Source organism: Gymnoscopelus microlampas (assembly GCF_963454915.1).
Source record: "Gymnoscopelus microlampas genome assembly, chromosome: 5".
NCBI lineage: Eukaryota > Metazoa > Chordata > Actinopteri > Myctophiformes > Myctophidae > Gymnoscopelus > Gymnoscopelus microlampas.
In genome coordinates, this window is record NC_139942.1 from 51137294 (window position 1) to 51151361 (window position 14068).

Genomic DNA, 14068 nt, shown 5'->3' on the forward strand with positions numbered 1-14068 from the left:
GTTATTGAGACATCTGGCTTTTTTTTCTCCTTTCTTTTTATGTCTCTGACCGCAGTGGTGGAAGAAGTAGTCAGATTTGTGTGGCAATGTCACAATGTAGAAATACTCTGTTGTGAGTAAAAGTACTGTATTCAAATGTTTTACTTACTTTAATGCATACGTACTGGCATCAAAGTATACTCAAAGTACTAAAAGTAGGCTACTTATCATGCAGAATGTCCCATTTTACCATTAGTTCTTTTTTTTGTCTTCAAAAGTTTTCACAATTTGTTCAAAATCTTTCAAAAATAGCCAATCTACAAGTTACAATAGTTTTGGATTCTTCATTTTAGTTTAGTTTTAGCTCGTTTTGAATATTTTGTTCCTAATTCAGTTAGTTTTAATTAGTTTTTAGAGCGGATTTGCTAGTTCTTATTTTACTTTGGGTTATGTGTCAGGTGCAGGATTGAAAAGTTAAGTATTGTGTAATAAAAACATAACAAAAGATATCATTTAAAATGTTATTCAGATGAACCACCAACCTTCCACAAACGAAAACTAAGGGCATTTTGTCTATCATTTTACAGTTTACAGTTTGTTTTAGTTAATTTTGTAAACACACAATACAGTTTCAGTCAGTTATTGTTTATTTATTTTATTGTAGTTTTCATTTTAGTTCAGTTAACGAAAATTTTCTTTTTCGTTATTTGGTTAGTTTTGGTTTAACTATCTTAACTAACTAACTAACTACTAACTACTAATAACCTTGCCCTCTCCTCTCCGGTGCTGTCCAGCTGTTGAAGGACATCAGCCAGCGTCAGAGGGACAGTCGGCAGCAGAAGACGGTGGACCTGCGGCGGGCCTACATCACGGCCCGCTTCACGCCCGCCACCCTGCCCGCCTTCTTCACCCTGGGGGACCAGCTGGACTACGGCGGCTTCGAGAACCGGGCCCTGGAGCCGGGCCAGGAGTACGTCTTCTTCATCCTGGCCGAGCTCAACGCCACCACCGGGGTAACGCCACCGCAACCGCACCGCAACCGCAACCGCACCGCAACCGCAACCGCACCGCAACCACTCTCACTGTCAATGTCTGTTCACCATTCTATTCTGTGCCTACACATCCGTCATGTCCTAGTATGAGCCAATAGGGGAAGGGAATCAACGTCACGTGATTCCCTTGTTTGACCCGGCAAAAACCTGGATGTGTGTCTCAAAGCAGTGGTTCTCAAACTTTTTCGTGTCAAGGACCCCCACAAATAAAGTATTTGGCCGCGGACCCCCATCTCAAATATTTTGTTCCAGGGACCCAGAGAAGCAAAATTTTAGTGACAAATGTTTGCTTAAAAATATATATATATTCAAAGGTTTACACAAATGTTCAAGATTTTTCAAAAATAGCAGATCTACAAGCTCATAGTGCGGCACTCGGTGCCGCGCTATGAGCTTGTAGATCTGCTATTTTTGAATAGCCAAAGTATAAAAGATAAAAATTATTGTGACGCTATATTAACACATTTTGATGGGGACCCCCTGGAACCCCCTGAAGGACCCCTGGGGGTCCCCGGACCCCACTTTGAGAACCGATGTCTTAAAGAATATGATTATTGGCAGAATCGCGCAACGTTTAGAATATTTGGCGGTCCCGGTTTCATTTGTCACAAGATCGGTGATTTTTGCTATGACCTGCACTGCTATACTTCACCATATGTTGCGTTGCTATGGTGAAATAAGCCCATAAAATGTAACCATGTGTACGTTCCGCAATGCAATTCCAATGGTGAAAGCTGTGTTGTTTCACCCGAAAAGGTAATGGTGGATTCGGCCACGCCCCGAAATACCCGTATGTGTGTCTCAAAGAATATCAGTGGTCCTCAAACTTGCCAAGGACCCCCAAATTGATATGTATATGGCCACGGGCCCCCATCTGAAAATGTGTTTATGCCAGGGACCCCCAGAAGAGTAAAAACTAAATAGAGTAAAAGTTTCAATAAATCAACGTAGATATACTCTATTCTATTACAAGTAGACGTCCTGTATTCAAAATGTACTTGAGCAAAATTACAAAAGTATCGGCTTCAAAAGTAACAAAAGTACTCATTGTGCAGAATGTCCCATATGACAAGTTCAAAATGTATAAAGAAGATATATTTTGAAAATAGCAGATCTACAAGCTCTCAAAATACTTGTACAAAGTAACTAGTCACTAAAGTTTTCATATGATTGTAGTGAAGCGCCGGTCCGGGCACCTAGGCTACAGTGTAGGTTCGAGTCCCGTTCCCGACGATCTTTACTGCATGTCTCTCTCCATCTGTCTCTCCCTGTTTCCTGTCCATCTTCACTAATACTCTATAAATATAGGCAGAAAACCAAGAAAAAAAAAGTAACACACACACACACACGCACACGCACGCGCACGCGCGCACACACACACACACACACACACACAGGTCTGTCACCTTACATCGCCGTCACTAACGCAACCGCTGCTACAACAATAACAACACATGTCAGTCAAACCACCCGGCGAACAGGGAACCAAAAAAACATGAATAAAAAGCTGTGGACAATAAATAACGCCCCCCCCACCCCCCCGCTCGTCTCCTTTCGCCCAGGCTAATAAAGAGGGACGGCGTGTCCGTCCTCATTCTGGTGGGCTGGCGCTGAAGGTGATATTATTATTGCTTTGCTCGCCCCCGCGTGTTATTTAATTTTGTACTTTTTATTTTATTAGAGCGGAGTAAACATGAGGATGGATATAGACCTTATAATCAAGTGACTCACTGCGTCCGCTGCTCCTTTAGCTGAACGATGGCTTTGTTCAGACTGCAGCCTATCTGCAGTGGTGGAAAAAGTACTGAGGTACATTATTTTACTTAAGTACAAGTAGTAATACCACGATATAAAAAATACTCCGTTACAAGTAAAAGGCCTGTGTTCAAAATGTTACTTGAGTAAAAGTACAAAAGTATTGGCATCAAAATATACTTAAAGTACCAAAAGTAAAAGTGCTAAAATGTTTGAAAATAGCAGATCCACAAGCTCACAACGCGTCGCCTCGCGACGCGTTGTGAGCTTGTAGATCGGCTATTTTCAAATAGCCTATGTATGAAATAGGGCTGAAGTGGTTAATGTATGTTTTGTAATATGATAATTTATGTCTGAAAAGTAACTACCGGTAGTAACTAAAGTTTTCAAATAATTGTAGTAAAAGTACAATATTTGTCTTTGAGATGTAGTGGAGTACAAGTAAAAGTATTGGAAATTGGAAATGCTCAAGTAAAGTACATTACCTCAAAATTGTACTTAAGTACAGTACTTAACCACTGGTCACGGCAGCCTATCTGTAAGCCTATGGAGGATTATACCTTTCCTTTTATGATATGATACAGAAATTGAATAAGAATTGAGGAGCCGATCGTCCCCTCTTAACCCATTAAAACCGGGAAAGCATACTGTGTCATTTTTTATTATTTTAGCTCTAACAATTATTTTATACTTTGGGCTATTCAAAAATAGCAGATCTACAAGCTCATAGTGCCGTGCTACGAGCTTGTAGATATGTTTTTTTTTCAAATCGTGAACATTTGTGCAAATCATTGAATATATAGGTTTTTTAAAGCGAACATTTGCAACTCAAATCTTTGCTTCTGGGAGGATTCTACAAATGTCTTCTAAATCCAAGACATGAGAGACATGTTGTCTAAAACTTTTTTCATGTCAAGGACCCCCAAATTGTGGAACCCATCTCAAAAAATATTGTTCCAGGGACCCCCCAGAAGCAAAGATTTGAGTTACAAATGTTCGCTTTAAAAAATATATATACATATTCAAAGATTTGCACACATTTTCACGATTTTTCAAAAAATAGCAGATCTACATATATCTGCTATTTTTGTATAGCCAAAGAAATCTAAATCGACACCGATTATTTCCCGGTCTAAATGGGTTAACAACACTTTGAACACCAGGCGAGTAGCCATTCGCTTTCTTGGGCTTTTTAATCCTATTTAGCTGATCTTGTATTTGAACTGTACTTTGTCCTGCAAACGTCTAAATAAAGTACTCAATCAATCAATCAAAGCCCCCTGCAGTGAGCGGAGGGGGAAGAAGTCACGCACATGACTAGAGTAGAAGTCGGATTATATTAATAAACCTTTAATCCTCTGAAGTTGTCGGGCTATATTTCACACAAAGTAACAAGTTCAAACTTCAAAAAATGTGATACTAGTCTGGATAAGCCCCCAAAAACTGGATCTGTGCTTCCAGTGATGTGAACACAGCCCTATCTATGTGCCCCCTTTGGAGAGCCTTTTGGTTTAGTGATGTCCTTCTCTACAGAAGATGTACGTGGCTAGCCCCTACACAGACCCTGTGATCGCCCCGGACTCGGACCCGCAGCCCGTGGACGCGGCGGACGGTCTCATCTGGGTGGTCGGACCCGTGCTCGCAGTGGTCTTCATCATCTGCATCGTCATCGCTATCCTGCTTTACAAAAAGTGAGTCGCACCCCCCCCCTCCACACCCCCACAAATAAATAAAAAAACATTATTTTCCAAAGACTTTTTCAAAGATTTGATGTATTAGTTGTGTTTTTACTGTCTGTATACTGTATTCCAGAGAGTGCCACAGGCTCATTTCCATTTGATGTTCAATTTAATGGACAATGAAGTTTTCTTTTAACCCATTGAGACCTGAAGCCGATTCTACATGTCTCCTAAATCTCAACAGCATTCTGAAAAAACGATGTTTCTATATCAGTGGTTCTCAATCTTTTTCATGTCAAGGACCCTCAAAATGATATGTATTTGGCCGCGGACCCCCATGAAAATATTTTGTTCCAGGGACCCCCCAGAAGCAAAGATTTGAGTAAAAAATGTTCGCTTTAAAAATATATATATTCAAAGATTTGCACACATTTTCACGATTTTTCAAAAATAGCAGATCTACAAGCTCATAGCGCGGCACTCGGTGCCGCGCTATGAGCTTGTATATCTGCTATTTTTGAATAGTGTAAAAAAAGTGTAAAATAATGCTTTTTAGCTCAAATCTAAAAATGACAGGTCTTAATGGGTTAAGATGAACTTTGAGCTGATAACTTGTGCAAGAGAAAAACATTTCAAGCCTTTTACACATTTTTCACACGTAATCCTATTTGCTGCATTTCCAAAACTGGTGCTGGGTCAAACTGAGCAAGTGATAACTGGTTTGATGTTGTATCTGTAATTCCCTACATTTGCATGAAAAGAAAAGACAATATTTAAAGAAAAACTTTCCTCCCAGTCAATGGCGTTCGCTTGCTCGCTCACATACACCTAACACTGCAGATACGTTTTAAAGCAAAGTGAGTATATTCCACCGGGGGTTTAGCCCGAAAACCCTTTGGGATTAGGCTTCTATCCATCACGCTTTCAAGCCGTTTACGGCGGATATCCGACTGATGTTGTAGGCCTTTGTCGGGTCGGCATATAAAAGCCTAATATATGCTCACCGTCGCGCGCCGAGCAACGGCCCGAGAACAGCAAACCTGCAAGCTCACAACGCATCGCGTTAGCGACGCGTTGTGAGCTTGTAGGTCGGCTGTTCTCGGTTGCGCGGCGCAGTCGTGCGGGCAAAGCATAAATGAGGCTTCATTATCATGCCGTTGTCGACACGTATAGAAAGAAAACAACAACGCTTAACCCTCCCGTTTGATATTCAGCGAACGATCTCCGAATGTTCCTCTCCGTTCAGACAGCCTAGCCTGTCAAACGCTCTGCCCGTCCCTCTGCATCCGGCCTGTGGTATATCTGCTACGAGGCTATACAAGGCTTTTTCTGAATGCTAATGCAAAGTATTGATTTCCCGTTCTCTGTAACAATGTGCCTGTTTCCTTCCTTTTCTGTCTGCAATTATCCCCCCCCCCCCTCCCCCCTCCTCCTCCTCCACCCCCTCACCACACCCCCATTGTGGAAGCAGCAAGCCTGACAGGTGAGATTTAAGCTAACGTCAAGTTTCTTTGCGTTCTTTCCAGCCCTGTAGATCAATTTATGTTGTTCTGCTAGAGAAAAAACACACCTTAGGATGTCCGGAAATATTATGTCTGTAGTAAGGGATATTGTTTTTGTTTGTTTGTTAAAATGTTACATAGCTCTATATTGTGATAGTTATCATTGCTATAGAGCATTTGTTAAGTAACAGTGTTAAATAGCTCTATATTAAACATTGCTATAGACTAGAGTGTTTGTTCAGTAACCGTGTTAAATAGCTCTATATTGTGATCGTAATCATTGTGTATAGGGTGTTTGTTCAGTAACAGTGTTAAATAGCTCTATATTGTGATAGTAATCATTGCTATAGAGTGTTTGTTCAGTAACAGTGTTAAATAGCTCTATATTGTGATCGTAATCATTGTGTATAGGGTGTTTGTTCAGTAACAGTGTTAAATAGCTCTATATTGTGATAGTAATCATTGCTATAGAGTGTTTGTTCAGTAACAGTGTTAAATAGCTCTATATTGTGATAGTAATCATTGCTATAGAGTGTTTGTTCAGTAAAAGGAGTCTCCCTGTCTAACCAACTCTTTAGTAAACAGAACATGCATTTTCAGCTTGGAATACCAATTTATCCAAGCAGGAGAGAGACCCCATACACTACAGGATATAGAGAATAAACAAGTGAAATTGCTTTTGATGACACAAAGAAGAAAAATTGGAACTGGAACGCTATCAAATTGAATCTGATAAATGGGTTATCTCTCATTTTTGGCAGAGATTGGCAACCCACCAGAAAATATGATATTTATTTTTTTATTAAAGAGCTGGAGAGACAGGTTGTTGGCTCTGTTACTGAACCAAACACTCTATATCATGGGGTCTTCAACGTTTTTCAGGCCAAGGACCCCTTAGCTGAGAGAGAGATATGAAGCAGGGACCCCCAGTACATATTGTAGCCTATAACATTGTGTTGCAGATTAAACTTTTTCATAGGTTTCATAGATAGCTTCATAGACTTGTTTTACAGCACTCTGTTGTGTAAATTAATGTCTTTCTGTTTGTTGACTTATCTTTTCTATGAATATGTTGGATTCATGTTAATGTGTATTTTCAGACATTTAACCACTTAAACCCTCAGTACTTAGTAAACTTGACCCCTCGTGTTCCCCTCAGCATAGGGATGTTGGGGTTCATGTGGTTAGTGTACAAAGATTTGGATTGGGGGCCCCCCCCTTTAGTAACTCTGAGGACTCCCTAGGGGTCCCGGACCCCCTGTTGAAGACCCCTGCAGATATACAAGCTCATAGCACGGCACAGAGTGCAGCGCTATGAGCTTGTAGATCTGCTATTTTTGGAAAAATCTTGAAAATGTGTGCAAATCTTTGAATATATACTTTTTAAAGCAAACATTTATAACTCAAATCTTTGCTTCAGGGGGTCCCTGGAACTAAATATTTTGAGATGGGGGTCGGTGGCCAAATACATGTAATTTTGGGTGGTCCTTGACATGAAAAAGTTTGAGCGCCACTGATATTATAGCAACATACGTTTTTCCAGAAAACTGATTTAGAAGACATTTGTAAATGCGTTCCTGGATTGCAGTGTTGATTTTGACAGCAAATTTTGATTTAGTTTTAGTCATAGTCTTTTGAATACATTTCCATTTAGTTTTAGTCATATTTTAGTTATCTGAAATGTTTTACTGTTAGTCTAGTTTTAGTCGACTAAATATCATAAGATTATAGTCGACTAAATCTGCAGTTGATTTAGTCGACTAAAATGTATTTTAGGCGTCGTAATGGCTGATTTTACACTTGGTTGCGTGCTAAAAATAGCCAATCTACAAGCTCACAACGCGTCGCGAGCTTGTAGATCGGCTATTTTCAGAGCGCAACACCCGAGCACAACCAAATATATAATGACTTGTCTTTTACTTCTACTGGATCTCTTCTCCACTAACCCTATAGACGAAATTGTCAATATATTTAGTCTTAGTTTTAGTCATCATAGATTCGATTTTATTTAGTTTTTATTTAGTTTTCGTCAGTGAAAAAAGGTAGTCAACGGAAATGTTTCGTCATAGTTTTAGTCAACATAATCAACACTGTTGGATTGAATGGGTTAACTCCCTCTGTTACGCCTGCATGAGTGGCCTGCATGGCGGCGTCTCCATGGGAGTGTGAATACTGAGTCAAGTTCTCTTTGTGTTTCCTTCCTGCTTTCTGGGTTTTTTGGTTTGTTTCTCTTGCTCTGTTCTACCATTCAACTCACTGGTCCCTGAGAAGCAAGCGCAAAGACTCTGAGCCCGGAACCAAGAGCCTTCTGGGCAACGCAGAGATGATGGCGCACCACCCCACCGACCCTGTGGAGATGAGACGCATCAACTTCCAGACCCCCGGTACGTACACAACACTAACCTATAACCATTAAAGCACAGTGGTAAAGTACATTAGCTGGCCACCACCGCAGAGTCCGGCTTTGTCGAGCATCTAAGACTGTGTGTGCGTGTGTGTGCGTGTGTGTGCGTGCGTGTGCGTGTGCGTGTGCGTGTGCGTGTGTGTGTGTGTGTGCGTGCGTGCGTGCGTGCGTGCGTGCGTGCGTGCGTGCGTGCGTGCGTGTGTGTGTGTGTGCAGTGGTGGAAAAAGTACTCAAATGTTTTACTTAAGTAAAAGTATCAATACTGCAATATAGAAGTACTCTGTTACAAGTAAAAGTCCGGAATTCAAAATTGACTGTAATTTTTTTGTAAAAGTACAAAAGTATTGGTAACAAAATGTACTTCAAGTACCAACAGTAAAAGTACTAAAATATTTGAAAATAGCCGATCTACAAGCTCACAAAGCGTTGCGATGCGACGCGTTGTGAGCTTAAAATAGGGCTAAAGTGGTTAATGTATGTTTTATAATGTAATAATTTATATCTGCAAAGTAACTAGTAACTAAAGTTTTCAAATAATTATAGTGGAGTAAAAGTACCAATATTTGCCTCTGAGATGTAGTGGAGTTGAAGCAAAAGTACTGAAAATGGGAAATACTCCAGTAAAGTAAAAAATCCTCAAAATTGTACTTAACTCATTGAGTGCCAGAATTTTTTATTTTATTTAAACGTTTGGCAATTCTGGCACTCAATTTTACTACCTATGAGTATGTAAAAGAACAGAAACGAATAAACAAAAAATATTTAAAAATGATGTTGTCCCAGTGCCAGAGTTTTTTTCACAGAAAACAAAAAGTGCTTAGGAAGCGAGATACAGCCTTTTTCAGTTCTAAGTTAAACAAGGAGTGGATGGAGCTGCACACCTTCAGATGATGATATCTTGGGTTCTGAACATGTTTTTCAAAAAAAAAAAAAAAAAAAAAAAAAAAAAAAAATTTGTTTACTTATGCTAATTTTTCAAAAACACGTGAAACACGTTAATGGCACGTTGAGCCATAGCGCTAAAAACACGTGAAACACGTTAATGGCACTCAGTGAGTTAAGTACAGTACTTGAGTAAATGTACTTTTCACCACTGCTGGCTACTGGGAGTCTATTGGGTTCGAATCCACCGTGGTGCATCCGGCTTTGTCGAGCATCTAAGACTGTGTGTGTGTGTGTGTGTGCGTGTGCGTGTGTGTGTGTGTATGTGGAGAGAGAGAGAAAGCAGGGGGGAGCCAGCTGTGTGGCAGAGAAGCAAGATAGACAGAATAGCCATCATGTGATCATGTATATTTAATGACACTGTTGGCTAAATTTTTAGCTGTCATCTCTATACAAGTAGAGCTGTCATAGTACACATAAAGGACGCAGCGCCATAAATTAATTACTGTTGTATGCCTGCAAACAAAACAAGCACACAAATTGGTATTTGAGTCAACAAACTGTGTTTTATTGACGTGACATCCAAGTGGGGAGGACCAGGACCGGTGTTGCCAGATTATGTGTGAGAAACAAGCAACCATGTCTAGGAAAACCAGCCCAAAAGAAGCGACCTATGGGCCACATGAGCACTTTAACATGTACATCAGCTATTTTCAAATAAAATCTTGCCGGGAAATATTATAATAAGCAGATCTGGCAACCCTGACCAGTACCGGCTTTTGTGCCCTGTCATCCCAGTAGGCTACAGTGGCCGGCCAGGCCCGGGGAAAACACACGGGTCGGTCGGTCGGTGTGTGTGTTTTTCGCGCACGGTCGCGTCGCAAACAAAGCGACGGGACATATTTTTCTACCAACGCTTACCAGTGCGACCGAAGACAAGCGATTGAACCTTAAGACTTTGGTTTAACTGGTCAGCTGCCGTGTGTGTGTGTGTGTGTTGTGTGTGTGTGTGTGTGTGTGTGTGTGTGTGTGTGTGTGTGTGTGTGTGTGTGTGTGTGTGTGTGTGTGTGTGTGTGTGTGTGTGTGTGTGTGTGTGTGTGTGTGTGTGTGTGTGTGTGTGCGTGCGTGCGTGCGTGCGTGCGTGCGCGCGCGCGGCTGCTCTCGTGCAGGCGTTGCTGAAAATGAGGTCTGCAGCCAATCACATATTCATTTGGGGATCCTTGACATGGAAAAAAAGTTTGAGAAAGTTGCCGTGACATTAGTTCGAGAAAGTTTTAGCTATCTCATGTGTTTGGTAAAGTTCACATGGGGGGGTGGGGGGGTATTTGGCCCAGGGCGCCACATTGCCTCCAGGTGGCCCTGGGCTTTATCCAACCGGCCCTGAGCTGTTTTATCCCATTAAGACCTGAAACGATTCATAAAAATGTTTTCTAAATCCTAACATTTTTTAGATTATTATTTTTTTTTTAAAATGTCACGATTTTTCAAAAATAGCAGATCTACAAGCTCATAGCGCGGCACTCGGTGCCGCGCTATGAGCTTGTAGATCTGCTATTTTTGAATAGCCAAAGAAATCTAAAGTGACACAGATGCGTTCCAGGTCTTAATGGGTTATACACACACACACACACACACACACACACACACACACCTGGGCACACGTGCACACGCTCTCATTCCCTCTGTTCTCAGCATTGAATAGCCATCAACGCTGAATGTCATTGTCTAATTTACCGCGGCAGCCCATATATCATACATAAACATAGACCATTTAGCTCCCTCGCTAATAATGGCTTTAATTTCACATTTTGCATAATTTAGTGTTTATAACGTCTCCATAGTAATTCAGATTTTTCCTGAATAATTGACTCACATGTTGGCTAAACAGCGGGTAATAAATCATGGCCATTTGAATCGTTTCTTCAATGACGTGCGTGCGTGTGTGCGTACGTGCGTGCGCATGTGCCTGCACCAAGCCCCCAGAACCCAGTAGTTGCATTGAAGCCAAGGGGCCAGCCTGACATATTTACAATGAGGCCAATGCGGAAGTGAGACAGTTCATATGAATGGCATGTTTGGCGCTGTTTTACGTGTTTTACCCCTGCGGGTGTCAGAACATTTATTTTAACGCAAGCGGATGGGTTTTTGACAAACTTTAGACTAGATGTTCTTACCTTAATAAAAATTGTCATAAATTCTATTATCTATATTACTTCCAGTCGCTAGTTTAAAGTCTCCTTTCAATCATCATGATATGCGTTTTGCTAAATTATGGTCCCATTTATTTTAAAATTGACAATAAAGTAGGCTATTCTCTAGGAGGGGCAGGATGATTTGATTGACAAGCTACACAACCAATAGCATTCATTCCCCGCCCCCGCTCTTGATTGACAAGCTACCCAACCAATAGCATTCTTTGGGGATTGTTTTCCGGTTCCTGTTACCGACGTGCTTTTGGGCTTATATTAGAGATGGCGGATTTCAAATTCCTGAACAATCGGCTTCATTTTCGGTCTGTAGAAACCAGCGGTCTGGCTTTGTCCCTCTCTTTTATACAGTCTATGGTTTCGACCAATGGGCTCAACTCACAAGCTTGCGCACGGGGCTGCGCACCGAGGTGACGCTAAACGCATCACCTCAGTGACGCAAAACATGTCACAGTGGCCCCAAATAGGCCTCGCCCATCACACTTCACAGCCCCGAACGAAGGGGTGATTTCGCCTCATGCGCTGTGGGTGAGCAACTCAATGCAAGTGGATGGGAGAGGATTTCCGGTGCCCTCTCTATTATTGTTTAACTCTATGGCCTGCACGTTTAGAGGTCTCAGCTTTTGTCAGATGTAAGAGGGGTGGATGGGGGGTGCTCTGAGGAAAGAAAGTTTGAGAACCACCGATCTAAATCATGCTCTGGAAGAGCATCTCTGAGTGGACTTCTCAGAGGAACTGGTTTGTGTGACTCACTGTGAGACCATGTGGTTGTACGATAAGGCTTGGAAAAAACAAAACAAAACAATCCTTTCCTCCAGCCCTCTGTTGGCCAGTACAGTACAGTACAGACATCAAAGACTAAACTAAATGAACGGCCAACTATGTCAGCCTGTAGCCTGAGGCAGGCAAACAGACAGACAGGCAGGCAGGCAGACAGACAGGCAGGCAGGCAGGCAGGGAGACGGGCAGGGAGAAATGTTGTAATTTTCTTCTTCTTTTTTTGCCATTTAATGTTTTATTGATTATATCTGCCGGGCAGTGGTGGAAAGTAACTAAGTACATTTACTTAAGTACAGTACTTAAGTACAATTTTGAGGTATTTGTACTTTACTTGAGTATGTAAAATGTCCAATACTTTTACTTCTACTCCACTATATCTCAGAGGCAAATATTGTACTTTTACTCCACTACAATTATTTGAAAACTTTAGTTGCTACAGTAGTTAGTTTTTAGATATAAATGATGACATTATAAAACATACATGAACCACTTTAGCCCTATTTTATACCTAGGCTATTTGAAAATAGCCGATCTACAAGATCACAACGCGTCGCATCGCGACGCGTTGTGAGCTTGTAGATCTGCTATTTTCAAACATTTTAGTACTTTTACTTTTGGTACTTTAAGTACATTTTGATGCCAATACTTTTGTACTTTTACTCAAGTAATTTTTTTATTACAGACTTTTAATTGTAACGGAGTATTTCTACATTGCAGTATTGATACTTTTACTTAAGTATAATATCTGAGTACTTTTTCCACCACTGCTGCCGGGGCAGATCAGGGGTAGAGTGGCCGGGTAGAGTGAACCGGAAACCGCAAGGTTCCCAGTTCGATCCCAGGCTGGGGGGGGGGGCTCCCCCAGAGTTAGTGTGGAAGTGTCCTTGAGCAAGACGCTGAACCCCTAATTGCTCCCGATGAGCAGGTTGATGCCTTGCATGGTTTCCTCCGCCATCGGTGTATGAATGTGTGTGTGAATGGGTGAATGTAATGCGTAAAGCGCTTTGGATAAAAGCACCATTTATCTGTATGTGTCTATTTTACATTTTATGTTTATTGCGCTTATTTTATTCAATGATCTTTTTGATGTAGTTTTATCTTGTTTATCATGTTGCTATTTTACCTTGTCAAGTAAAGCACTTTGTAACTATGTTTGGAAAAGTGCTGTATTCAGGACTGACTGTCAGGACTGAGTCATGGCAGGAAGACAGCCTGCTGGCCCACACACGCCCACACTCCTCCACCTGCCAGACCCCATGTAGCATGTCCCCCTCAAATAACCCCCCCCCCCCCCATGCAGAATATGCCTCACTAGTTTGGGCATGTCATTATTAGGCATGTAACGATACGATACGATTCCAATCACAAGATTTTTTTAGACACACATTTTTTAGCGGTGCCAACCGCTCTATACGTGGCTTTGACTCGGTGTGTGTCTGTGTGTCTGTGTGTCTGTGTGTCTGTGTGTCTGTGTGTATGAGCCCGGGATGAGCATGGCAAAGAAGCAACACATACAAACACACGCACACACACAGACTTGGAGATTGCCTATGCCATCTCTCCTCTCATTTGCCACACGTGCCACCGGTTATCAAAGAGGGGTCCAGGGACCCCCAGGGACGTCCGCCCGTATGAGCACGGGATTTCAAACAGCTATAACTCCAGTTTGCAGCATGCCACCAAGTCCAAATTTGGTATGTGGACTTAGACCACCAATACGGGCCGAGCATGAATTGCTCAAGCCCCGCCCCCTCTGTCTTCCCATTGGCTGGCCTTTAAACAGCCATAACTCAAGTTCGCAGCATGCTACGGAGTACAAATTTTGGAC

At 41.7% G+C, this 14068-nt stretch overlaps 1 protein-coding gene across 1 annotated transcript in view; it reads left to right on the plus strand.

Annotated features, from left to right (window-relative positions):
- Positions 1 to 14068, plus strand: part of ptprsb (protein tyrosine phosphatase receptor type Sb) — a 186417-nt gene that overhangs the window by 133383 nt on the left and 38966 nt on the right. The window contains exons 17-19 of the mRNA XM_084056464.1: positions 774 to 992; positions 4320 to 4477; positions 8236 to 8351. Of these exons, the coding sequence (XP_083912590.1) occupies positions 774 to 992; positions 4320 to 4477; positions 8236 to 8351 (493 nt within the window). The remainder of the gene's footprint in view (positions 1 to 773; positions 993 to 4319; positions 4478 to 8235; positions 8352 to 14068) is intronic.